Source organism: Megachile rotundata, chromosome 4, assembly GCF_050947335.1.
Source record: "Megachile rotundata isolate GNS110a chromosome 4, iyMegRotu1, whole genome shotgun sequence".
Lineage (NCBI taxonomy): Eukaryota > Metazoa > Arthropoda > Insecta > Hymenoptera > Megachilidae > Megachile > Megachile rotundata.
The window spans coordinates 19060712-19086149 of record NC_134986.1 but is presented as its reverse complement, the minus strand read 5'-3'; the positions used below and the strand labels follow the sequence as shown (position 1 = coordinate 19086149).

The 25438-nt window shown below is 43.7% G+C and overlaps 1 protein-coding gene across 3 annotated transcripts; it reads left to right on the top strand.

Moving 5' to 3' along the window:
* Nucleotides 1-93: 93 nt before the first annotated feature.
* On the top strand, nucleotides 94-25411 carry bif (protein phosphatase 1-binding protein bifocal). 3 transcript variants are annotated; one of them, XM_076531107.1, is made up of 4 exons: nucleotides 94-3784; nucleotides 13070-13243; nucleotides 21573-21750; nucleotides 22712-25411. In XM_076531107.1, exons 1-4 carry the CDS (start codon nucleotides 935-937, stop codon nucleotides 22936-22938), a joined length of 3429 nt encoding a protein of 1142 aa, XP_076387222.1. In that variant the 5' UTR covers nucleotides 94-934; the 3' UTR covers nucleotides 22939-25411. The 3 variants fall into 3 exon arrangements, with proteins under 3 accessions (XP_076387222.1, XP_076387224.1, XP_076387223.1); XM_076531109.1 differs by having other exon boundaries at nucleotides 22672-22811; XM_076531108.1 differs by lacking the exon at nucleotides 22712-25411 and adding an exon at nucleotides 21868-22646.
* Nucleotides 25412-25438: the final 27 nt, after the last annotated feature.

Below are 25438 nucleotides of genomic sequence, written 5' to 3'. Positions count from 1 at the left end.
TATTCGATAGGAGCGGCGTTTGCTCGGTCGAGATCGTGACGTCAGGGTGGCAGGGTGGTGTGAAGCTCGCGAGCAGTCGCAAAGGCAAACCGGGGCTACGAAAGAAGGGTGAAGGAGAGGAAAGGCACGGATGGGCTCTGTCGTGCAACGAGAGGGGACTGGTGCATAGTGGACGGGAAAGAGAGGCGATATCTCGGCAGGAGCAGGAGTGGTGTGCGAGCGAACGAACGAGGAGGGCCACACGCTCGCCTTTCGTCGGCGTTTCGTGTGGGTGCGCGAGTGCGTGCTCGCAGCAAGATACTTTCGATTTCCAGCGATCGGCGAGCCTTCGCCGGGTACGACGGTGCACCAGGAAGCGCGCACGACAGTTACCATCGAGTGAAACGGTACGGGCGCGATAACCTGTCGAGTCGCTGCTCGTTGTCGGTCCTGTCAGTTTCTGTGCGCGCGTGAACGCGGTGCGTTTCTCGTGCGAAACAGGTGCCTTTTCGATTATTTTCTCGATCGTGTCGCGATACACTACGATTCGATTCGAATTTCGAATCGTACACGAGGAGGACGACCGACGTTCTCGCTACTCGCTCACGATTCTCTGATGACAAGCGATCATTGGCCACAGCGTTTCGTGGCACGAGTAACGCGAGAGACGCGGTAAATATTAATGCTGATAGAGGTCCGAAACGCGTGTTCCGTCGGCGTCTCGCGCGCGTTACATATGCGTCGGCGACATCGATTTTCCAGCGAAGGCTCGCAGCTGGTGTCCGTGTCGATCGCCGGAGGAGTTGGCACAGGAACGATGAGAACCGGGCGTCGTCGCGTCTGAAGGGAAAGGAATAGATTTTGACAGCGACTGAGCCGGAAGGCGGCGAGCGTCGAGAGGGGAGTCGTGCAGAGTCGGGCGCGCGTTTGCGAACGCGCCCATCGCGCGTCCAACATGGCTACCGCCAGCAACGCGATGACGAGCGCCGGCGAAACGAGCGGCAACAACGTGCCACAGTGGAAAAGGGACTTGATCCAACGTCGCAGACAGCAGAACAAAGTTCTCGCGAACAACGGTGCGAACGTGAAGTTATGTTCGGCAGTGATCGGTCCGTCGGCGACGTCCAGTTCGACGGATACCGTCGATCCGTCCGGTGGTCAAGAGCAGTCGACGACCGGCAACGTTTCCTCGAGAACAAGGACGGCGAGTACCGGAGAGGAGAATTCGAACTCGTCGAGCGGTAACGGTGGAAGCGCCATAGCTGGCGTCGTCGTGTCTTCTTCTCCTTTTTTCTCGAGGGGACCGGCGTGTGGCGCCATCGTCGGTGGCGGCGCGGTCGCGGCTGTCGACGTCGCCGGCTCGGCAGTCGCGTGCAACATGCGTCTCGAGGCGGATCTCTCGTTCTGCTCGGATTCGGAGGATGTTGCGAACGGCGCGTTGAACAAGTCGTCGACGGATACGGAGCGGAAATCCGAACACGGTGACGGTTCCGAGAACGAGGACGCGAAGGGAGGCGACCCGTTGGCCGGTTGCGACGAGCGGCGCGCGACCGCCGTCAACAAAGTGGAGAAAGACGTGTTGATGGAATTGTCGAAGAACAAGTCGGAAATGGCGAGAAACAGGGCGTCGAGCGACGACGGGGAGAGCGATAGCTCGGAGGAGTTGCAGTACGGTCCTGGGATCGTGAATAAGCTGAAAAGCAAGTATCTTAACCTTACTTTGAGGGAAACGAACAGGAGTCGCGTGTCCGTGCAACGTTTTCGCCGCGCGGCAAGTCTCGAGGACTTGCTAGACTGCGACGACGAGCCGAACGAGAAAAGCACGAGGAAATACGCGAAGAGGACGGCGCCAGGTGCCGCGACGAAAACGGACAGATACAGAAACGCTTCGCGCGGGAACGAGTCGATGAAACGAGCCAGGAGCGTGGAGACATTGTTGAGGTACAATGGCACGGACGAGGTGGCCAGTGGTCATGGCGTAACCGGTCGCGTGGCCGCGAACGGCCTGAAGCAAGAGCCGGTCAACGACCACATTATCCTGATAGATCGGACCACGGTGAAGATAGAGAGTCGGTTGGGCGAGTTGGACAGGCCCAAAGCCGTGAACAAACCGAAGAGAATCAAACCGTTGCTGGCGGAGACCGAGAGGCCACCGCCGGATCTAGTCAAGACCACCATGAGAATCTTCGAAGGGTCCGCGAAGAAGTTGAAACCGAAAGGCGAGGTAGCTGCCAAGGTGGCCACGTTCAAGACCATAAACGACACGTACAAAGCCCAGACGCAGAAAAAGCTGGTGCCGAAACCGCCCGTCCAACCGAAGCCTTTCGTGAACGGCAACTCCAGGGCACCGCCCGGCTCCCCGAAGAAGATCGTGTTGCCGCAGAAACCGACGGCCGAACTGATCGAGACCCAGGAAGAGTTCCACATCGACGGGGTGATAACGGATCCTATCGTGCAGTCCGTCTCCTCCGTGGTCAGCAAGTTCCAGCAGATCGAAAAGTCGCATTCTCCCTCGCCCTCGCCCGAGCCATCCTTCAAGTTGAAGTTCTCCCCGGCGCCGAGTCCCGAGCCTCAATTAAGTAAATTCAAATCCTCCTTAGAGATCAGCGTCAAGTCCCCGCCCGTAACGCCCGTTCTTTCCCCCAGAATCCCCTCGCCCAGGCTGCACAGCCCTTCGTCACCGATCAAGGACACCGCGTTGAGGCAAGGCTCGCCACGCGTGCACAGTCCACCGTCCCCGATGAAGGACCTACCCAGACAGAACTCCAGTCCCGTCCACAAGCCGCCACCGAGTCCGAGCAGGGAGCTGCTCAGACAAATGTCCGCTCCTGAACAGACCAAAGTCCCGCGGACGGACGAGACCGCGCTTAACAATACCGCGGAACATCCGCGACAACAGCAATCACCCGAAAGGATACACAGTCCCACGGAAACGGAGAAATCCGACGAATGCAAGTTTCCTGCGGACGCCGTGGCCAGCGACGACGAGCTCGCCGAGGAGGAGGTCGACGCTCCTAAAACCATCTCCAAAACTGCGTTGGAGAACATCGCGAGAACCGGAGTCACTATGCAGTTCAGCTTCAGCGATAAGCCCACCTCGAACAAGAGTTACCTACCGGGTTTCAAACAGAACGGTCAGAAGGTGGACGAACAGCCGGACATTAGAAACGAGACCAAGTCGTCGGAGTCGAGGGGCAAGCCGTTTTTGTCGCCGACTATCGGCAACAACGCGGGAAACGTAGCCGTAACGGAACAGGAGACGACGGTATCGAGGCTGCAGGAGAGGCTAGAGGCGGACAAGCGCGATAGGAAGATCGAGGACAGCAAAGAGGATACCGACGTCAAGCTCAACGTCGACAATAAACCCATAGGTGCTATCTGTAGCCTAGGTTTGATCAAGACCTCCACCACCACCTCGTATCCGCAAGGGAACGAGTCGAAAACGATAAGATGCCAGAAAAACACCGAGTCGCCTCCTCAGAAACAAATTGGAATAATCAGACCGCTAGTGTCCACCAAGACGCAGCATCCTCAACAGAATCTGAGCAACAGAGAGTTGGAAAAGAATTTGATCAATCGGGTGAAGAGCATAGAACAGCCGACCAAGGTCGTGGTCAGTCTGAAGAGCGCGGAGGAGATTCAACCTGCGAAAAAGACCGGTTCAGGTGGCACTGGCCTGTGGGAGACGAAGCCATGGAATCAACAGAACAACACCATGGTGTTCAATTTCAGTAACCGGAAGGACGTGCCGGACTATATCGAAAACGACGGACTCATCATTAAGAGGAAAAGGGAGAAGCCAAAGGTGAGTCACCGATATCTTTTAATCATCGTCGGCTTTCTTATCGGGTCGATATTCTTTCGATTTCTCGGCATCGACGCATTTCGAGTCATCATGGCCGGAGTTACACAATTTTTATGAACCGCAGTTTATTCGCTATCTTAAGATGGACTTCGACTATCGTCGTTTATACGATTTAACAGCGAAATCACGATTTAAAATGTAACGTCAGAACGTACGAATTTCGCGAGCTGAAAGCACGAACAATATAAATCTTTCTTCGAGAATGAAAAATGAAAGAAGTTGAAACTAGTCTGGTAGCATAAATCAAGCTGTAACAATGGTAAATAAAAATCCATTGCAAGAACTACCGTGACGAGTCGAAGTTGAAACCTCTCGAAACAGTTGTAGATTTCGATGCAACAAAAAGTCAGCGATCGATACGGTTCACTAGGGACCTGGTACTTTCTTTTCCTACGTGTACATAATTCAAGCATTTCACTTTCTTTTAATACGACGCGTTAACAAAAGTCGTCTTCCTCTTCTCTGGCTCGTACTTCGAGGCGCGTGCTTACTCGCGCGACGATGCTCGCGGAATTTCAAGTAACGTCTGAGCATTCGAAGCACGCGGTCACATTTAAACCATTCGTGTACGCGACATTTATTTGCTTTTCCATTCCGCAGTCGAGTAGGATGTCGCGGTTGACTCGTCGTAAACTCTTTCCTCGACTGATAAGCCTCGTTCATACTGGTCAGACTACGTCATTTCGAGTTACAGCACTGCCTGGGTAGCGATCGTGGGTGTGCGACTTAATTATTACCAGAGTAGACAGATGTCCTAAAAATCGCTGACCGAGGGAACATTAGTAAACCTCAAATTTAAACCTTTCAACATTTAAAAATTCTAGAATTTGTAACCATAAATTTTAAAAATTTCTTATATCCACTAGTTTGCACGCGTGCTGTCGTACTTCCATTTTTCTTGAAGAAGACTATAGTGCTCGATAATTTCGTATGCTCGCTTCTCGTTTATTTTCCTTGGCACCGTGCGCTGCTCTTCCCTCGGGAAAACACTTTCCAAGGGTGGAAAGGCTCGTCGCTCGTTACGACGCATTATGCTACGTTTGCACGACGTAAAAGCGAATAGTTGAGTGGATACTTGCGAGAAAGTTGTTAGGAAAGTCCCTCTGGTGGCGAAATCTGAAACTGGGGAAATATTTTCGAAGCAAAACTGCACCGAACGAAACTGTGCGTGTCGAACGTTATACGCGAAAAGGCAGAAAATTAAGATGGGTAAATCGAAGATGGCGACGAAGCTGGCTTTCTCGTATTAGATAACCCGGAAGCTTCGTTGTCCGTTCGAATACGGATTACCCTGGCTAATTTGCCAACGATCCGAGTCCTCTTTCTCCTTCAACCTGGCTCAATTTCTCGCTGCACGATCTCGCTTGATGATCATTCCTACTTGATCTAATGCTCGTAACGAGGTATCCGCGAATCGGTCGAAAGACGACCGTTTAACGAACCGGAAACTGGAACGTGCCTCGAAACCGTGCGCTTCGCCAAACTACGCGACACGAAAATAATTTCTGTAGCCATGTTATAAACCTGGAACTTCGAAATTCACGATTCTTCAATGGATCTGTCGTTTTCCAGCGGTCGAGGGAAAAGTTTACGAACACGGGAAGCCCTAGAATTAATTGGATCTGCTTTAAGGACGATGCTAACGACGAAATCAGCCGCTTAACGCCTACGCGAGAGTCTCGTGTCGCGTTTTGCAAGTGGATTTTTTGTTCTATTCGTTGGTGGTATACGGTTACCTGCAAGTGTACGTTTACCTTTAACGGTCAGCCTCGGGGAAAGATGAAATTTCGCGCGACACGCGTAATTCGATTGACGACATGTCGCGCGTATCCGATTGCTTGTCCCGTAAGGTAACCTCGCCTTGTCTACGATTCCTCGCACGAACTTGCTGCTGTTGCGATCTTCTTGTTGGTAATCAAACGAAGATTAAAGGGACCTTTGATCGGATGACAACAATACAAAATTAGAACTTTGAATCTTTGGTAGTTCATTTTTTGAGACGACGTTTGTGTAGCTTGGACGGAGATTAGAAGGGTTTGGTTGTAGTTGATGAAAAAATTGAAAGGATCTCCTATCGCGGATAAACATAGTTACGTCGATGACGATATCCTTGCATTATCTCTATAGAGTATCGCGTGAAAGCTTTGTCAAGTAGTCGAATAGAATAGGTAGAAAGTTGTAGGGAGGCTTTTGATAATAATGCGCACAGATTACTCGAGAAGCGATTGTATCGCGCGCAACGCTCGGTCGCGTTAATTAACCTTCGACGACTTCGTAATAATTACACAATCCCGTGAGTTTTAACCCGACGAACGTATACACAACGCGTTAATTATCGTTAGCTGGCTAAACGAACGCGATAATTGGCCTTATTAATCGACGAAAATACTTGCTCCAAAGACGAGCTCCATGCTCCTCCACTGCGATGCGCTCTTCGATTAAGCCAATAACAGCTAGTAATTTTCCAAGATTTCCAGTTGAAAAGTAATAGAAACGAGAATGTTGGTTTCGTAAAAGCTTCAAATTATTTCGGCAATTGTTTCAGAAATTTTCAGCGAAGAAGTAACGGGAATCGAAGTCACGGTCGTAAAGATTCGTAATTTTTCGGAGAATTTCCGGTACTAAACAGAGATCGAAGTTGAATTCAATTAGTAATTAAAGAAAAAATATTGGACGAGGAAAATGAATTCTTGAGATTACCCTGGTGGAATTCCTAGTGGTAGCCAACTGCAACGATGCTCGTTTCGTAATGCAGCCGGAAAGAAATTAATCGTGGTGCGAGAAGCGTTACCGAGCCGATGTTACGTCGATATACCACGTGCTTCTGTCGTAAATATTTCCAATTTTGTGTCCAAGGGAGCTCGGTAACGGTAAAAATCTTTCACAATCCTTCGAAAGTTTGTCCACGGTGAAAGCAGAAATTACGAAGCGTTTTTAATTGTCACGGAAATAAAAAAATTCCTTTATCATCGGTTTCAACGAGGGAAAATGTAAAGAAAATGAAATATCGCTACAGAGAAAGTAATTCTTCTATGTTTCTAATTATCGTCGTTGACGCGTTCATTATTGCAGGATCATTAGTTCCATTACCGGTCACTCCATTTTTGATCCAATAATTTCGAAATGATTGTTCGACGTTTGTGGTCCATCGCCGTAGATGCACGATTAGACAGATATTAGTAACGTCCATAGAAGGACGTCAGAACCGGAAACCAGGTACGTAGCCGATAGTTACGCGTTATTACATAAGCATTAAACGCGTTTCTTCGCTTTCTGCGTTATTACGGTTATCGAGAATTCCCCTTGCAACAAATGGCCTGATGTAACATCAAGAGTACAATGGCCAGAAAGGAAAACTAGCGCTTGGTATGCATTTGCGTATCCGCGCGTGTTCGACTAGGACCACTCGATCAGCTGTTTGCTCGGTGGCGCCATGCTCGAGTATTTCAGCAGTTAAACTCGAAACGAAGCAAAAATTTACATTCGGTTATCGGTTCGAAATGGATTTACGGCATATCTCGTTAAATATTAATAACCTTGTTGCCAGTTTATGAAACGAACTGCAAATTGTTGTCAAGAGATAATAACGAAACTAACGTGTTATCATTCTTGCAGATATGTACAAAACACACGCGTAGCTTAGGGTTCACCTAAATGAGTCAGACGATCGCTTTATCGATCGGTAACTGACAACAGTCAAAACACTGACTCGATATATCGGATATCGGCGATACGTCGGACAGTCCTCCATCGGGGTATCTAGTTGTTTTTCCTTTTGCGAGTTCGATAAGAAACTCGTTCGAAGAATATCGGAGATCGCAATTTGCAAGGTGATTACGCGAGAAAACGGGATAGGTACTGTACGTTCGCGCATCGTTTAAAGAACCACTGTTCTCGATGATTTCGTCAGCTGGTTTACTGTACTGCATGCACGGTAATCGAGTTTGTACGGCTGGAGAATGTATCCTTGACCTTCTTTCTTTCGATACCTATTACCTTAGTCTGCCATTCGCGTCGCGCGTCTTACTTTTCGCGTGTCGAGTTCCACAAGAAATCCTATTCCTTGGGAACACGCGGATTAATCTTTGTACGCTAGCAAGTATACTAGGCTTCCCTAATGAGAAAGACGATATAACCACTATTCGAGTAAAATAGTGGTAACTCTTTGGTAATATAACGAATGGAGCCTCCGTCCATACAGGAAATTACGACGTACACGAAGAAACGAGATATTTTCCAACCGTGATTTTCAAATCGGTAAATTGCTCGTTCAGCGAAAAACTGAAATTTGTCGATCGATAATCGCTCGTAAAAATCTTAACGGCTTATCTCCTTGTCCTGTCGATAATTTTCTATCTCAGGGACGATTCGAATCGATTCGCTTGCACAGTTATCTCGGCACGATGGAGATGTTCCTTTTCACTGGACGGGGAGAATCGAATTCATAGTTTCTCTCGATTAGCCTCGCGGTCGCAGCAGGTCGTCGTGGTTTCTTCGAGGAATTGCCAGGTAGATAGCTGACTAAGAAATGGTAGTCGCGAGGTACCGTGGCTGGTGACATTCCGCAAGACGCTATGGGAATTCTCGTATATGGCCGTCCTAGAGCAGCGCGGCACGACGCATACCACGATAGAAACTGTCGTGGTCCGTTATCGCGGTTCAGACTCGCTTCTCGGCCGTACACCTTCTATGGAGCATTACGCTCTAACGATCGTGTTGCAACTGAATCGACCGCTACACTTTTTGGTATGTAGGCCATACGCGACAATAGCTTCTTCTGTATTTTTTAACACGTTTCGGTTGCTCGTTTATTCCGCGGTTCGATACCGTGCTATTTTCGAGGAAATGCTGGAGTAGAATACGCGCTCATCGTAGCTGTAATCTAAATTAATTAGAAGCGCATAAAATCCGAAGGTCAGCAAAGGCGCGTGACTTACCGTAACAGCATCCGCGAAGATAAATCGCTGTGAGCGATAGCTTTAAACGCGATCGCGATCGAAATTAACGATTGGCCGTTAATGAACTTTTGTCGGTTGTTCGAGGCACGGCTCGAGTCGGCCAACCGGTGCATTCCTTAACCCCATTACCGTTTACGTTTTTATCAACGCGACGCGGCAGTAAATAAGCGGCTATGGGTCGCGCACCGAGTTCAAGCATTCCGCAGGATCGAAGAAATTTATCGGCTGTCCGACGGCTTGGACGAATTCAAAGCCGTGGATTGAGTCGATTTACCAAGAGTTTATTCTTCGAGTTTTGCGGGATCCCATAATTGGTCGTTCGGTAAATAAAGCCGGAGGCAAGGTCTCTCGGAGCGGTCTTTAACGCTTGAATTTTTAATTTCCCTCGTGAACGCGCGGGTTAAATGGCTGGTCCTTAAAAAATTGCCAAGCTTCTGTCGCAAATATTATTTTCCCGTTGTACCGCGCTTCGGGATCCATTTGTGCAACATTCTTCGCATAAAAATCCACTTTCAAAGTCGACTTTTTCGAAGCTGATTGTTGCGTGCTCGGACACGTACCCATTTTTTAATTCCGGTCGAGAATCTAACGGACGTAACGCTTGGAAAGGCTCACTCCCTTTCGGCCGGTGAAATTCAAAGTGTATGACCCCGTTTGACCTTGACCAGTTCAGTAGCAAGCAGAAAACTCGATTGTGAACGCGGACAGCTGGTCGTAGGTCGAATTTGCATTTGCATGCGGAGCTCGACAGTTACCTTGCCTCGTCCTTCTCTGCTTACGTAACGTAAATCCAGTTTTGGATAAAAACGCGTGTCGTTGCGTTTTTAAATTCAACCTGAAACGACTGGTTGTCGAGTTATTTAAATGGTTCTAATGGTTTTTGTCGCACTATCACTTAGGCTAGATAACGTTGCATTAGCACGTGCCAACCAACTGATAGCTGGTTGTTATTGTAATTGAAAATAAATGGTAAATTACTCGAGTTCCTTATCGTTTTTAACGGCTTTTGTTAATTAAACAAATGTTATCACTTTTGATACTGAAGTTTTATATTCTTCGCGGTACATAGTACTTCCGTTAAACAATATAGCAGATCGAAGAAATTAAATTTTAATCAAGTTTTGACAATAGTAAATACTTCCAAGAAAGTTTATCTCGGAATAGAAATACTTTGAAAACTCTTGTTGAAGTTTAGTTCAAAAGTCATTATCGTCTAAATTCTACATCGTAGAAAAAATCTCGATTAGTTTTAAGATAATTAAAGATAACTTTCTAAGTGACTTTATATTTTCTAATAGACTTAATAAAAAAAAGATGTTACGGTTATATAACAGCTTCTTTGATAGTTGTCGAAATAATGAACGTTTGAATGGATAGATAAACGAGCACTCGCGAGAAAGTCGACAAAGATGTTGTACTCCCCAATGGAGAATATTGCAACTATCGGCCGCGTTACGATATTTGTTGAAACATAACTCTTCCAGCGATTGTATTATAAATCTTGAGTTACCGAATCACAACAAAAAGTATCATGAATCTAAGTGCAACTGGATATAGCGTGAATCACGCTCGTGTGCAGATGCGTGCAGTCAACTTGTCTAATTTAAGAAAACGACGCCGTAAAACGTCGAGTTCTGACTGGTCCATCGGAAGAAACACTCGCGACGACACATAGTCGCACAATTTTTCATCCGAGTACGCGTGACCCAGGATCTGATTCATGCGATTTAGTGGCAACGCTGACTAAACGCGGTAGCGTGAACGGAGCGACAAATGAATTTGTCAGAAGTCCGTGAATAGACGCCGGACAAAACAAGGGCGTGGTTACTTGCATAATTTCGTTGTTCCCGTCCCACGAAAGAAAAGAGGAAAGGACGCTGATTGGAGAGTAGAACAAAAGGGAGAAAGTTCCTCCTAGATCTCGGTATTACCGGATATAATCGCTATCGCGTTTCAAGTTGGACAAGCGAATGATTCGACAAGAATCTCGTCGAAAGAAGATGAATCTTTTCGGTGACAATGGTGGAATTTTACTCGAAACTAGAACGAGCTTATCATCAACGACGTTAAATCCCGACGAGAAGTTACGAGCGTCGCGACACGTGCATCCGGCTACACGTGTCGCGGCGTCCGATGACGCACAACGCCGAGCTCAGAAACAAAGAGAATTTCTCACTTTCGAATCGAAATATCCGAATGCGAACGTTATTCTATGGAAATTAAGGCGTTAGCGAAAAAGTTCCGAGACACTCGGTTAGCAGATGGCGATGGATGGATGCACGCGGGTCTGCAGGTGCATTCGCTCGCGATCGTTAGGGGAGCGTCTTCGAGGGTTCAAGGTCTACCTCGTGAAGGTGATACCCTAGTGGTGCTCGGAATAATGGAAAGAAAAGTGCTGGGAATTTCTCATGAAGTCAAGGACCTTGTCCTTAAGTTCATTGCCGTTCCTATCTTTTACGTTTATCGGTCGCGTCACGGATATACGACTCTCCGATATTTTTAATCGGAGCAAAATTCGAACTAAAGAGAAACGACGGTGTTTCGGAAACGTCCAAGCAAAAAGAGAACACTTTGGTGATAAATTATCTGTTCAGCAGAGCTCGTAAATTTGAAAGGTTGTTGATGGAAGAATTAACTAGAGATATTACGGACTTGCTTGGAAGTTAATCCACTCGTTGGCTGTCCACTGTGTTACGCGAAATTGCATGGTAAACACGAGAACAAAATTTCTTTTCTTATGATGCTCTCTTATCTCGTGAAATCGCTTGCATAATATGTCGGATGGAAGAAAGAGATACTATACTGCACGAGATACCGAGTTATACTTTCTTATTACGACGCTATCTATGAACACGCGTTATCCTTCTCGGTGATAACGCTCGCTCGTAAATTATCTTCGCGATGTTCGATCGAAACGAACGTCGTCGATATTTTTAATTTCTTTACTCGCGGTTGAATCGAAGTGCCGAAGCAAGTCGCGATCGATAAACCGTACCGCGAAAGAAACATCGTGGCTTCGCGGAAATTTTTCTTTTCGAGACGTAATCGAAAAGCTGGAAATAAAAAATTCTCTTGTCTTTTCGTCCATCATCCGGCGATCGATAACAACGTAGGACTAGTGATCGATATCTTCTCGTGCCAGTGCATCCGCGGCACGTTATATTCAAATCCAGATATTGCGTTACACGGCCCCGATCTCTGCTCGTCCGTAATGCGGCTTCGCGTTATGATCCGTGACCGCATTTTTCCTTCAGTCACCGTTCAACCCGAATTCTCGGTGGCTGCCGTAGGAAATCATTGTCGCGGATGATTTTTGAGACGCTTTCTCGAAAATCTCGCCTCGACGCCGGAAGTGGACCGGAAATCGAACGACCGTCCGACTTGAAGCGAGATTATTCATCGAACGGCCGTGGCTAAGAGAAATTCGTTCGAGAAGTATCCTTCGCATTGAAATGGCGATTATCCGGTGCAGAATTTTTTCTTAGCTTCCCGACCTTTCACTCTGCTGCGATTTTTTCCTTAATTTCTTTAAATTTCAGAATTTTTTAGGAATTGTTTTATGGTTAACGATAACTAATGTTCGAGATCTCCATGAAACGTTTATGCCATTTCCGTGAAATTTTAAGCATTAAATTTATATGCGACGAGTGCCATCGTGCAACGATTTTATGTCACGAAATTATGTCAGACTTTCTACATTTCGAAAGTAGTTAGTTAATATGCAACAGCTTATCGCGCTGAAAAATTAATGTTAAAAATATCAAAATATCTTTACTTTTAAGTATACATAAAAGGTATTCCGACATTTTTTTCGAATACATATTCACCTTGCTTAAGACAGAAACGCGTTAGACCGGAAATGTATTGAATACCAAGGACATCGCGATGCGTGTCAACGAGATGCGTTCGTGTACCTCTTCATTCAACATGGTTTCCAAATCGACAGACAGGATGTTCATTCACGAAATAATTGAAAGGCGGCGGATGTCGATGAATAACCTGAACGAGACACGCGTCGTCCCGTGCAGCGTTATCCGGCATTGAAAGTCCAAAGAAAACGCGTCGAGAAAGTTATACGGCGCTAATCTGGAATCGTTCTTTAACCTTCAGATTATTCTGGCTCGATCCTCTTCGATAAGGATAAGCTCTCGACGATTTTCTTATCTCTAGGTTTTTTTTTAGATACTCGAATTTTTATTTGAAAACATAAACACGTTGCTATTCCCTGTTTCGAGATTTTCACGCTCGTTTCTTTTTTTATTTCCAGGTTGGTGACGGCGGCATCATAGTGTTGGATGCCACGTTGGACGCGTCCACAACCGACGACGCCGAATGGGAGCTTACAGGTGGTCCACCTTCGCCCTGCGATGTGTCGTTTTTCAACGACAATATTCTCATCAATGGACGCAGCAACCTCTCGAGGACGCCACGAAATCACAAAGTAAGCGAATTTTTCAAAATCCCTCTACCTTGCGTGCGCGACTGCAAACAATTAATACTTATGCAAGTGTTCCATCTCCTTGACGTTTTTAAGTCGCATAAAACAACACCCACGCTACACGATATTTTTCTAACGAACGAGCACGAAAAATTACCGTAAAACCGCATACCGAATATAAGAATACAAAAAAAGTTCACACAAAATGAACGCGTTACTCCAAAACAAGTAGGTAATCGTAGTCGGTCGTGAGAAAATAAGTTTCCCTCGCGTTTCCCTTTCGAACCGGAGAGGAAAACAAATCGAGCGTTATGCAACTCTCGGTGAAGCAGTAAACTTGAAACGATATCGACGCAAATCCTTGACGTTAATAAACGTCGGCGTTATCGAGACATCCCGTTCATTTTTTCTTCTCTTCTGACAGGTAGAGTTTTTGATACTGTGTTCTACGCCAGCGCTATCTAATCTAATCAGCTGCAGTTCCATCGTGGCAGCAGGAGCTCGTTTAAGTTGAAAAGCAAGCGACGTAATACACTTGTGTACGAGTAAAGCCCTTGGCACATCGTGGGAATACGCTTTCCCTCGTGAAAAGAGATTGTTAAATATTCAAGGGCGAACAGCCGTGCCTCCTTTCAGCATTTTTCTCTCCCTTCGTTCGCTCTTCCGTTACCTCCGCTTCTTTCCTCTACAATTTTCGATGCACTTTTTGCCTCGTGCTGAAAAGAAACGTTTCAGAATGACATTACTCTACCGTCAACTGACTGAGTTAGGTTTGATCACATTTTCGGAGGGTTCTTTACTGCCATGTGTTGATATAACATTCGACAAGAAGACACGTTGCGATACAACGCGTAGATCTAAGGTATGGAAAACCTATAACTTGTGGCAATACGCTACGAGGCGATTTAACCCCTTGCCGTGCCATTTATTTATGAGGTCAAGACTAACCATTCAGGACTATAACATTAAAACGAACAAAGAAAATTAAAATGTTCTAAGTATTTTATATTCAGGGATCCTTGACAACGCAAATTATAGTTGGATCTAAAATTCAAGTCGAAGAGTATTCAAAATTTGAGTAATATTAATCACATTTGAGTTGTGAGTGCGTCACGAGTGAGACTCGTCAAAGCACGGGAAGGGGTTAACGCGCACACAAAACGCGTAGAGATATCACCCGTAAAAGTTCTGTCTCGTAGAAATGTAACGAGCGATATTCCAACACGTGGAGATCCAACGCGTGGCAGTACAACGTGCGATTGTTTGTTCCGAAACTTTTATTCGCAGGATAAACTTGGGAGGATAACGACACAACTTGCACGATCGACGTAACTACTATTTGTCAGCGCGATAAGTTATCTGTGTGTACATTCGAATATATAGCCGTGTAAATCATCTTTGATTCTATACAATTAACGCTAAACGCTCCGTCTTTATAGCGTCATTGCTCGTGTCAACATGTACGGATAACTGTGGCTTCTACACAGTGTATTCATTGTTTCCCACAACGGTATACAATCTTGCCATACATTTTATCCAAGTCTATACTTTCTATGACAGACAGTATATAGATATCCGTCCTATATAATTAATGTGCTATAACAATGCACAGGCAGATCATTAATTTTCATGATCCAACTTCTCTCGTAAGCGAGTCGATATTGGAAAAGCAATTGTTCTTGAATTGCTGCAAAGATCGATTAGTTTTCAATTCATCGACTGATTGTCGAATCTGCTTTACCGTATAAGAATTTTAACGTTATTATGGTTGAATTTTAAAAAGAGATCATCTTGGACCGTTTTCTTTTTCGTCGTTGCTTAACTTTCCTGGGGATGTGGAACACGTGTTGAAACACGGACTAAATTATGCCCTAACGTAGTTAAAACCTAAAACCGTTCCCCAAAGACGGCGCCAACGTTCCACATCCTATGATGCACACACGTCCCTAAAATGTTTCAGAATTCTTTTTTAATTTATAACCAAAATTTTAACCATGCGTACTAAATTGTTAAACAGTTTTAATCGACCGAAAGTTCTAAAGAATAAGCGTTATTTTTTCTTGTAACGAACGCTGATGATTGTTCTCGTTAGAGTCGGAAATGTTTCTGGAATGACTTTCTCACGGGTTTAATACCGACACTGCTCCAACGACGAACCAGTAAACCTCGGCTGTTGCCAATGTCGATTTGTAAAGTAAAAGTAGTAGATGCACGAACCGGCAACGATTTTCGAGCAGCTCGTCAAAAGAGTTAATCTAGCGTGTTTCATGGGAACGCGGCAGAACGAGCGATTCCGTTCCGCACTCTTGTCGCTAAACGATTGAAATTCGAGGAACCATTTTGAGGGGGAAAATTCTGAATCCAAGATATATTTTTCGAACGTTATCTTTTGAAAAGCGATACGATATCGCGCAGTATCTTGGTGCATTCATCTTCAGCTGCAACGATCGTCTGAAAAAGAAATCTAATGGAAAGATTCTCTTGGAGGAAACTATCTCGTACTCCCGTTTCACGCTATAATTCATCGACGGATAATTCGATTTCACGATGCTCCGCCCAGCTTAGTTGTTTGTTTCAATCGCATCGTGCAATTAGCCTGGCGTGTAAGATCACTTTTAATAACGTTACGTAACGAGCGATATGAAAAAATGGAAACCGGTAAAAGGAGAGAATTTGCATATTCGAAAGTTCCTCGGGACGGTAGCGTTCGTAGAGAAAACGCGGCTGAGAATATTTCCATCTTAAAAGCGGTCGGTACAAGTCCGAGCCTCGCTTCGTCACGCTCATTGTCCATCGATCGATCTTCCAAGCTATCCGAGAAAAATCGATATCCCCCGAATCGATTGTTCCCCGTCGATGCGTCGTATTTTCTTCGGATTTATTCCGACGTCCGATCGAGCGTATCGATCCGATAGAGACAGTCTCTATTACAAGACACGGAATTCGAATTATCGTCGAATAATTCTCGACTAGAAAACGCGGTCGTTGTTCCGTGCTATCGACGAGGCGTTGTTTCAGAGCTATCGACACAGCGTACAACTCTCGACGCTTGATTTAACACCTTGTTCGATTTACGCACAGAAAACCGATGCTAAATCCTTTTCGATTCGGTTCGCCACTATCACTTTCTTGTATGTATCATGAAGAGGTACATATACTGATTAGTATGTAAATTGAAGTGAAAGAACAAAGCACTCGACAAACTATCCCTAAATATTTGTCGTACTAAGAAAAACAAAAACCCAGTTTCAAAATTCCAAGGTCCAAAATTTTTATCATTCCCTTAACCTTTTAGTAGCCTCTTTTCTGACTCTATTAAAACCCACTGATTTTGACTAAACTTGACCGACATGTTTTCCAAAACATGCTTATACAAAAAATTGACATCGTCGTCAGTACCTAATCTACGAACTGTCGCTGATTATACCTCCTGTGACGTAATCAAAATGTCCTGTAACGTAATTTCACGATACAAATGTTATTACAGATCCCAATTTTACGTTAAGCTCGCGTTTCTGATCAATCATTCGAATTATGTAGAATATTCGAAAAGATAAGGTGACCGTTATCGAGAAAGAGACAAATGGAGATCGTGTAAACAAAAATTTCGAATTCGCGGCCTATTTACAAACAAGGACAGCAGAAGAGAATCGCTGACGATTGTCAACAAATCAAAATTTCCACCGAGTCAGCAAATAAAAGCGTGCAGTTACAAAGTCTCGTCATCGGAGAACGGCACACGAATGTATTTCGAAATAAATGTAATCGGTTTCGTTTTGCGCGTCTCAATTATACAATAAGCGTCGTGGAGCTTCGTTATCGCCCAACGATTTTCAACATAATTATTAGTTACCGTTTCGTTAATTCGGAAGAACGTTTACGGCTTCCACGTACGTATTACTGTCGGTTAATTCGCGATAGTTTTACGACGCTGGCTTTGATAAGCAGCACCTTATCAGTAAAATATCTTTTTGGCGATGTTTTCGTACCGCAAGGTGCAAGAAACGCTTCTCGAACGAATAAATTTACGACAGTTAGTATTTACGTACCGTTCGAAGATTTTGGATCTGCGAGATGGAATAAAAATATTCTTAATGTTTCGTTAACGCAGCTTCGCCAGAGATCCGGGGACATGTCGATACCTTATCAGCGTGTTGTTGGCGATATTTTTCTTTTCGATACGGTTTTCGACCTCGAACAGCGTTAACTGTAACGAATTGAACCGCACCGAGCGAAGGATCGATACCTTTTTACTCCGCTGACTAATAATTTGTCGACTGCAGTACCTATGTATAGCTAGTGGTAACCTCGAGCATTAAATTGACCTAACTCGAAGAACAAGAAAGGCTGGTCATTTTGAAAGGTATCGACGATACGTCGACTATCGTATTATTAACAATATCGTTATTGAGAAACGCTCATTCTAGCAATGAAACCTGATGGTTTTTAAATTAGTAGAAAAACAGTGGTACTAAAATGGCGACGCATAAGAAAGAAACCACGAACGTATTAAGCACAATTGAGCAACTAGGCGTTGAGCAATTTTTACTTGCTTTTTTCCAGCTTGGGATGTAGACGCGTTGAGCAACGTATCATCTCGACCTGGCAATTTTTCACCGTTAGAATTCCTTTAGGTTTCATAAAATTAAAATATAGCAGTGAAAAGCGACCGGTCGGTTCGTTGTTTCTTGCGTCCGACAGATTTCTATGCGAATACACCGTTCAGAACCATATGCTTTCGCGCCATGAAGATAAATTTTACGAGATACTTTACGACGTTTTGCTTTGCGTCAACGTTGTTTTAAGGAGAATGGAGTTTGAAGCGTGCTAAGACGCGGAGATTTTCACGGCAAATTCACGTACGTTGCCGCGAATAAATTTACCTCGTTGTATATCAAAAATGAACTACGATATCGAAGATTTTATGCCAAAAACAAAGTACCGTAGAAAATAAAGCATTTTGTCACAGTTTCGTGCAGCTCCGGTGGTCGTCTCTCGCAACAATTGCAAAACCGTTTCATTCTCGAGAAAATTGCTCGTCTCGGTAATTCTCGGTGTTGATTGTGATACGGTTGCAGCGTCTCGGCACGCTCTGCGTGGCGAAAAAAATACGAAAGTCAATTTTAACTTCTCGAGGTACTAAGAAAGATTCTTTTTCTCTGCTTCGCTTAAGCTCGCTAAATTTATTTGAATTTCTAATCTCGCTTCGTTAAGGAAAACCCCTCGTTATAATTACGTTTGCGAACCGTTAAATAGTCTATCTCGTTAAAAAACCCGTGCTATGCTGGTTGTTTTAAGCCTAATATTATCAATTAAACGTTACTATAGTTACATGCGCGTCGTAATGTACGATATACTATATTTTACATAACAATATAGTAGTTTTCAAAATTATATTTCGAACAGCAAAGCGGAGATCAGAAAGGAAGCTTTCGGTTTCGCGTGTAAGTAGAAGCATCGATCAATGTGCACCGATGCGACGGTAGCCTCCGAAGAACGAGGAAGCGATCGCATCGAGATGACCTATCCCTATGATTCACGGTACATCCGTAACGGAGTAATTAAATTAAATTTTTTATTGATTACAAGGCTATTTAGCGAGCATCGAATGAATCTGTTTGAAATACCGTTACCCCAATGACGAATTGTCCTCGACCACGAGTGTTGACATTATTTCTTCATTTGCATACGCGTCGGACGACCTTACTACATGACGATGCAGGTCGAGCACATTCCTCGGTAAGAAGATGCGAAGCAACATGCTGTTCACGAGTGAACTTGAAAGCAGAATTTACACCCGCCAATAGATTACCTAGTGTTTCTTGTCACTGAACGTTCGGTCGAAGTTTCGGAAGGAAACGCGACGTGACCGCATTCTTCTAAACGCGTCACGAGCCGGCACATGTAGAACGCAAAATGTAACGTGTAATACGTAAAAGCCCGTTTTAGTTTCCTCTTTCTATTGTCCGCAACGATAAACGGTTTCCTTTCTCGCGATCGATAAGCAACGCATTGTTTTGTGCGCTTCTGCACGAACGACGCGACGCAGTTCGTTAAGTAGCATCTCGAGAATTATTCGACGATACCAACAGTATTTGAGCGATTGTCCAATTTCTTTTTTCATATACAGGACGATTGTTCGGAAGGATTTTAACGTTTTAACCGTTGCGTAAAGATAGCGCGAGACTGAGCAACAATTGAGAGCACGGACAAAAGCCGAGTACCTGCTACAATTTTGGAACAAAAGGTTCTATGCAGGAAAAGGAAGTCGCAGCAAAATGGGATAATCGGTTCTTCAAACGATTGTCAATGTACAAATAAAAACTTCGATAATTATACAGAGAAAGGGGATCTTATCGATTTCGATTACCTTGAAATATTTTATCAAGGTCAACATTCTGATTAACTCGACATCCTTAACTTACATATTCTGTATAAATACCGAAATTTCATTTGATAAACTTTTCAAGAATATAAAAACGTAAGGATACAGAGAATCTAGGATCTAGCAACTGAACGATTTCTCGAGACCGTTGATCCGACGGTCGAATTCGCGTCGAGGAGAAACGGGCCCATAGCCTACGGCAAAAACGCGTTCTCGAAACAAGACGAATGTTTTTTCAGCGGCCGTAAAGATGTAAAGCAGAACGAAACGACGTCGTTACCGAGATTCCTTGCCGCCTTATGTCTTTTTTAACGAGCCCGCGAGAACGAGTCGATCTGTTCGAAGAACCTTCCGAATTGATTCTCGGATAATCGTTGAAATTGATGGTCGCGCGAAGAAGCGTCTGGAAATAAGTAGACATTAACGTTGTTCTGATTATTATTGCTAGCGCGATTTCGATGGTCCATTAAGTAATTTCCATCGAAGGAAACGGACATTTTGTAATAGAATAAATAAAATTAGTTGCACCAAATCGTTGTAATACGAACTGCAACAAAACGATCGAAACTACGTGTTTATGTCTCGAAGTTAAAGAGCATCCAAGGCTGTTCCATCGATAATACGACGAAAGAAAGATGGTTTTTACCAGCTTGTTCAGAAGCTCGGAGCATTTACCTCTTTCAGCAAAGTTTTGCTCGTAAACCTTTATCGATGAGCACGCGCGAACTCGAAGCGGAAACTCGCTGGCTCCACGTTCCGAGGTTGATTTTATGGTCGAGAAAGCAAGCACGCGACACAAAAGGTTTACTCTCTTTTGAGGGTAGTTCGGTTCGCCAGTTTCTTCGTGAAAATCAATATACCGTCGACCAATCAGCGTAGGCCTCGATGGTTTCCGTGCATCCGACTTCGGGGGAGCACTCGCCGATTTGACACTCGTTGCACGCTTTAACCGCGCTTGTCCTCGTGTCCTGTCACGCAACTTTCCATCTTGATATTTGCTTTTGGACAACATCGCTCATTTTCCGTTTATTGACAACTGTCATTTTTTCCGTTTATCTTCTCTCTTTATTATTTACTTTCTCGCTGCTTTTCAATTCTTATGCGGCCAGTAGGTATCTGGACCATTGTAACTCTAGTTAGGGCTGTAACGTTCTTAATACTCGAATGTAATCTTCCGTTATGCTATCAATTTTCTAATCTTACGAAAGGAAATTCGTTTACATTGCTATAAAATGGTACTTAAATCAAAGAATCATCTGCGAACTATTGTTGGATGAATACAATTATTTAGTGTTTCATTCTTCTTCTTCTGCGAAGATTCAAAATATCGTTGTCGAGTAAACGGAGATTTCTTATATCGGCTCTGTAGAAGAATTGCTTTCTCTTTTGATCGTGCTCGCCGAGAAGGAGCGAACGAGGAGGCGATGTCCTCGCTCATAGTCGAAAAAGCATCGAGTGTGACGGGTTACTGTTATTCCAAGCTGCATGCCGTTGTTTGCTCTTCCCGTGTCTTATTTGTAGCTGACTACGCGTATTGCGCGATACAAGCCACAAAAGACGTACGCGTGCCTCTTTCCATCGAGCAGAACCGTTTTCTTCCTTAATGGTCGCGTGCTGCAATACATTCAGCCGTTATAACAAAGGCTTGCTTTGTTATAATCAAACAGAGAACCCTTCAGCTTACTTTCTAAAAAAAAAAATAATTTACCTCGTTACGATTGCAGACATATTGGTGTCTGTATTTAACTTAAATATTTTTGTTCCAAGCGATATATAAATTGTTTCAGATGGCGCTTGCTTATTTTCGAATCAGCTCGACTGCTACCTGAAAAATGAATCTTTGCTCATTTTAAACGAGTCAATTTGAAATGACGCTAATTTAAGTTAATTTAAGCTTCCTACTGTACAGCGGAGTAACGAAGAAACGTGACATTGCGATTGTTTCAGCATCGGATACAATTCGACGATACAGCAACCCGTACCTTCGAATATCCCAGCGAGGCATCGATGCTGGAGGGTGAGAGCAGCGTGGATGGCGACACTTCCGGTTCCGACGAGCAATCAGCTCCGATCAGTAATAAAACGTCCTCGACCAATTCGACGACGAGCTTGCCGACCCTTCTCGGTAATTTTAATCGTTAATTCTCGTTACCGTCGTACCGCGTATCGTTTATTTCCCTTACACGCGAATCATTTTCATCTGCTCCATTAAATGTGTCCCGTTGTTTTCGATCTTTTGCAGAGACAACGATGACTCGTCGCGTTGTATCTTCTACGAACAGCTACAAACAGCTGCAATTCATTTTCAATATCGATCCTGTGAAGGAATCGCTAGTATAGATTAATTATGCAAAACTTAGATACGCTTCACCCTGTCTTTACTCATCCTATTAGGATAATTTAGAAACGTTGAAAGTCTATCACGATTTTATCGCATGAAAGTACTAGCGTATGGTATGCTTCAATGCATAAAGCTTCACGAAAATGACTACGTAAACGTTTGATCGATACTCATGGTACAAAATGATTGGTTCTTCGTTTAAATAACGAATCGTTCAATTTACAGCTTTAGTATTGACCATTAGTAAATTTAACAAAGAACCAATCGTTTACATAAATATTCTCAATAAACCTTAAGCTTCAAATTGATATAACGAAAGTGCTATTTTGCGACAAATTATACTTTTATGTTACGACATCGTATCAGACTTTCTACATCCCCATACGTGTACCTTAATAAAAAAGAATTTATGATCTGGAATAATCAGCATTTTTTAACCGTTAGAATCATCGTCGTTGGACGTGCTTTAGCGTGGCTAAACCTTCTTTTGTCATGTCGACAAAAGTACCCTTCGATAATTTTTGCGATTTAGAATAAGAAAGCCGGGATTGAATAGCGTGACTCACTCCGTATTTTAGACGCGCAATGTCGTGCAGAAAGTTTTCATCCAGGTCACAGATTCTTCCTGTTTCATCGAAACTAGTTCCTTCAAAATTATTTTGTCTCTGTTAAGAAAACTACCTTAACTCCGTTCAATCCTCGTAGATGCCGTAGCGTGCTGAAAGCTAGTGCTTGTTCCCTGCAGGTGGTGGTGGTGGTCTAGCCAGTTACACTCCCAGCAAAGTGGACCTGACATCCGAAGGCTTCGAATTGGGTGTGACGAGCAGAGCCGCGTCCTCGACCCCGGTGCCGATCCAAACGTCCACTCCGACACCTGATCAAGCGGAAAACGAGACCGACGCGGACTACCTGAAACCTGCTCAAGACGCTGGCGCGTGGGGTTCCGAAACGACCGGCGATCTTCTCTACTGAACGAGTACCAACGACAAACCAGAAGAGGATCGGCAAAGAAAGCGTGACGACGGAAACGCGTGGGGCTGAAAGAAGCTCGGAAGCTCAAAAGCTCTCCCGCGTGGAGAGCGAGGAATCCCAAGTTCCGACTACTCAAAAGACTAATTATAAAGTATTTCTCTTTCCGTTTTTATTTTTCGTAAACACGAAAGAACGTTAGATTAAGCTTCTAACGACGGAAGGAAGCAAACGATCACTACACCGAAGAAAAAGAACAGACATCTTTCTTCGAGTGACGATTGCTCGTCGCGTACGAATAAGCAACTGCGAATTTGTTTATTATTTTTTGTCAAAAATGCATCACCGACGCGTTCACGACCGTTTTTGTACCCGTAGTTCGTTCTCGAGCTAGATTGTTTTTAACGAAATCAAACACGAGAAGAAATCGTGAATTTTCGTTCGCGAACGCGTCGATAAAAAAGCAAACGTTTCCTTAGGTAGTAAGGCGAGAAAATGAACCACAGTATCATTCCAATTATATGCATTTACGTTGTATCAACTACGATAACAAACAGAAAAAAAAGAAGCGAACAAACTTTCCTAAGTAACGAATAACTGAAACTGCCAATAGTAACCGCCAGTGCTTTTCTCCCTTTTCGATAGCACTTTAAGACGGAGAGTTCAGTGATCGATGAACAAGAAAAAGAGATAAGAAGCAAGAGAAAATAGCATATCACCTTTTTTGGCACATTTTACAACAAACGGAGAGAAGTCGACGATGGAACTGAACATTTTTGTATACCTTTTTGAGATTACTTTATCAGCTATTAATAAGCCATTGAACGTTCGAGCTGCCAGTCGAAGGCCAAAAGCAAGTTTTATGCAAGATTTTTTTTAGGTAAAAACGAAAAAAGAAAAAAGAAAAAGAGAATAAGAACATTCGAATTTAGATTTGTAAAAGTTTTTTGCCAAAGTAGAGTGTAAGTCTACTTGATACACTTTAACGTATATGTACGATAAGTCGAGAACCGTCAGTTCAGGAAGCGATGGAAGAATTGTACATTCGAAAGAAAATTCATTATTTATACAAATATGCTCAAGGTTCGTTCACACTTTGATGTAGGATAAAATACGATTTCCTTTCGTTCGTTCGAACGACGACCAAAAACAGAAAGATAAACCCAACTAATCATCGACTACATCAATTATTACAAGAAGGAGAGTTAATTTGCTAACGAATCGAACGTTAATTTTAAGCGAATCGAATTTTGTACATACTAAATTATTCTTCGGTCTCGAAGTTTCTCGGAGTTCGCGTTCGTTCGAAACAATTAAAATTCAATTTCGCTTCGAGACCGATTCTTGCGTATTTTTGTTCGTGTTCCCTTTTTTCGTTGTCGCGTCGAAAATTCATGTTTTTACGTCGAATCGAATAGGTGTTGAAAGAAAGTATGATTGTGGCAGTGTGGTTAACCTTTGATTAAGATTTATAATCGCGTGACCGCGGACTGACTCAAGGATAAAACGTGCGATACAATGATGATAATAATATTAATTAACAAAGATGCATTTATACGCTGAACCGACCATCGTGTTCTAATTCCTATCATAATCATACATAATACATTTAAGCTTTTTTTTCTTAATTTAACTCGTTGACTGCCACGTCGCTCGTACGCGAACGATGCTTGAACTTCCACAGTAATCCATTGCTCACGTTATTAGGAATTCTTTTATTTACCTAATTAGAAATACTCGTATTAGGTATTCGAAGTTACGGATAATAAATGTAATGCAATAACGCGAAAATAAAAGAAATAAGATTTGTTGAACATAGGAATACTACCTAATGAAATGTACAACAGCTGTACAGTGGCAATCAATGGGTTAATTCCACGTTCGATCGACACTTGATGAGTCTGTGTCACAGCGTTGCATTTTACACTGTGATATTTTTTGTTACTTTTCCTTCTGTATCGCGTAAATCGCTGCTTCCCAATTAGTTGATGGAACAGTACCGTGTCGACGGAAGCTCAGTTTGTCGTTTCAGCAGCACGTATACGGAGTAAACGAGATTACGAAGATGGAACATTCCAAAAATTTTCACTATGACGACGTGCGTTTATTTCGTTATCCCAACGGGTGGTCGTTCGTTCAACCGTCGATGTAATCTCTGTCTGCTCCGGTCGAAGGGAACTCCGTACTATTTCTGTAAATTATCGCTGTACAGTATATAATGGAAAAGGCATCGTCATTCAAGTAAAAGAAAAAAAAAATGATTAAAGAGGAAATAGTATTATTATAAGGTCATTCTTATTACTCTTAATTCTTATTATTATTATTCTCATTAATTCTTATTATTGTTATTATTATCTGAAGCTTGAATCTACATTACCTTATTGAGTATACTTACCAATTAGAAGTATCGTGTGATGTATCGTCTGTGTGTTATACAAAGTATTCAAGTAATAAAAGTGAAACAATTACGCCTGAATCATTGTCGTTAAGTCTATCTTCTCGC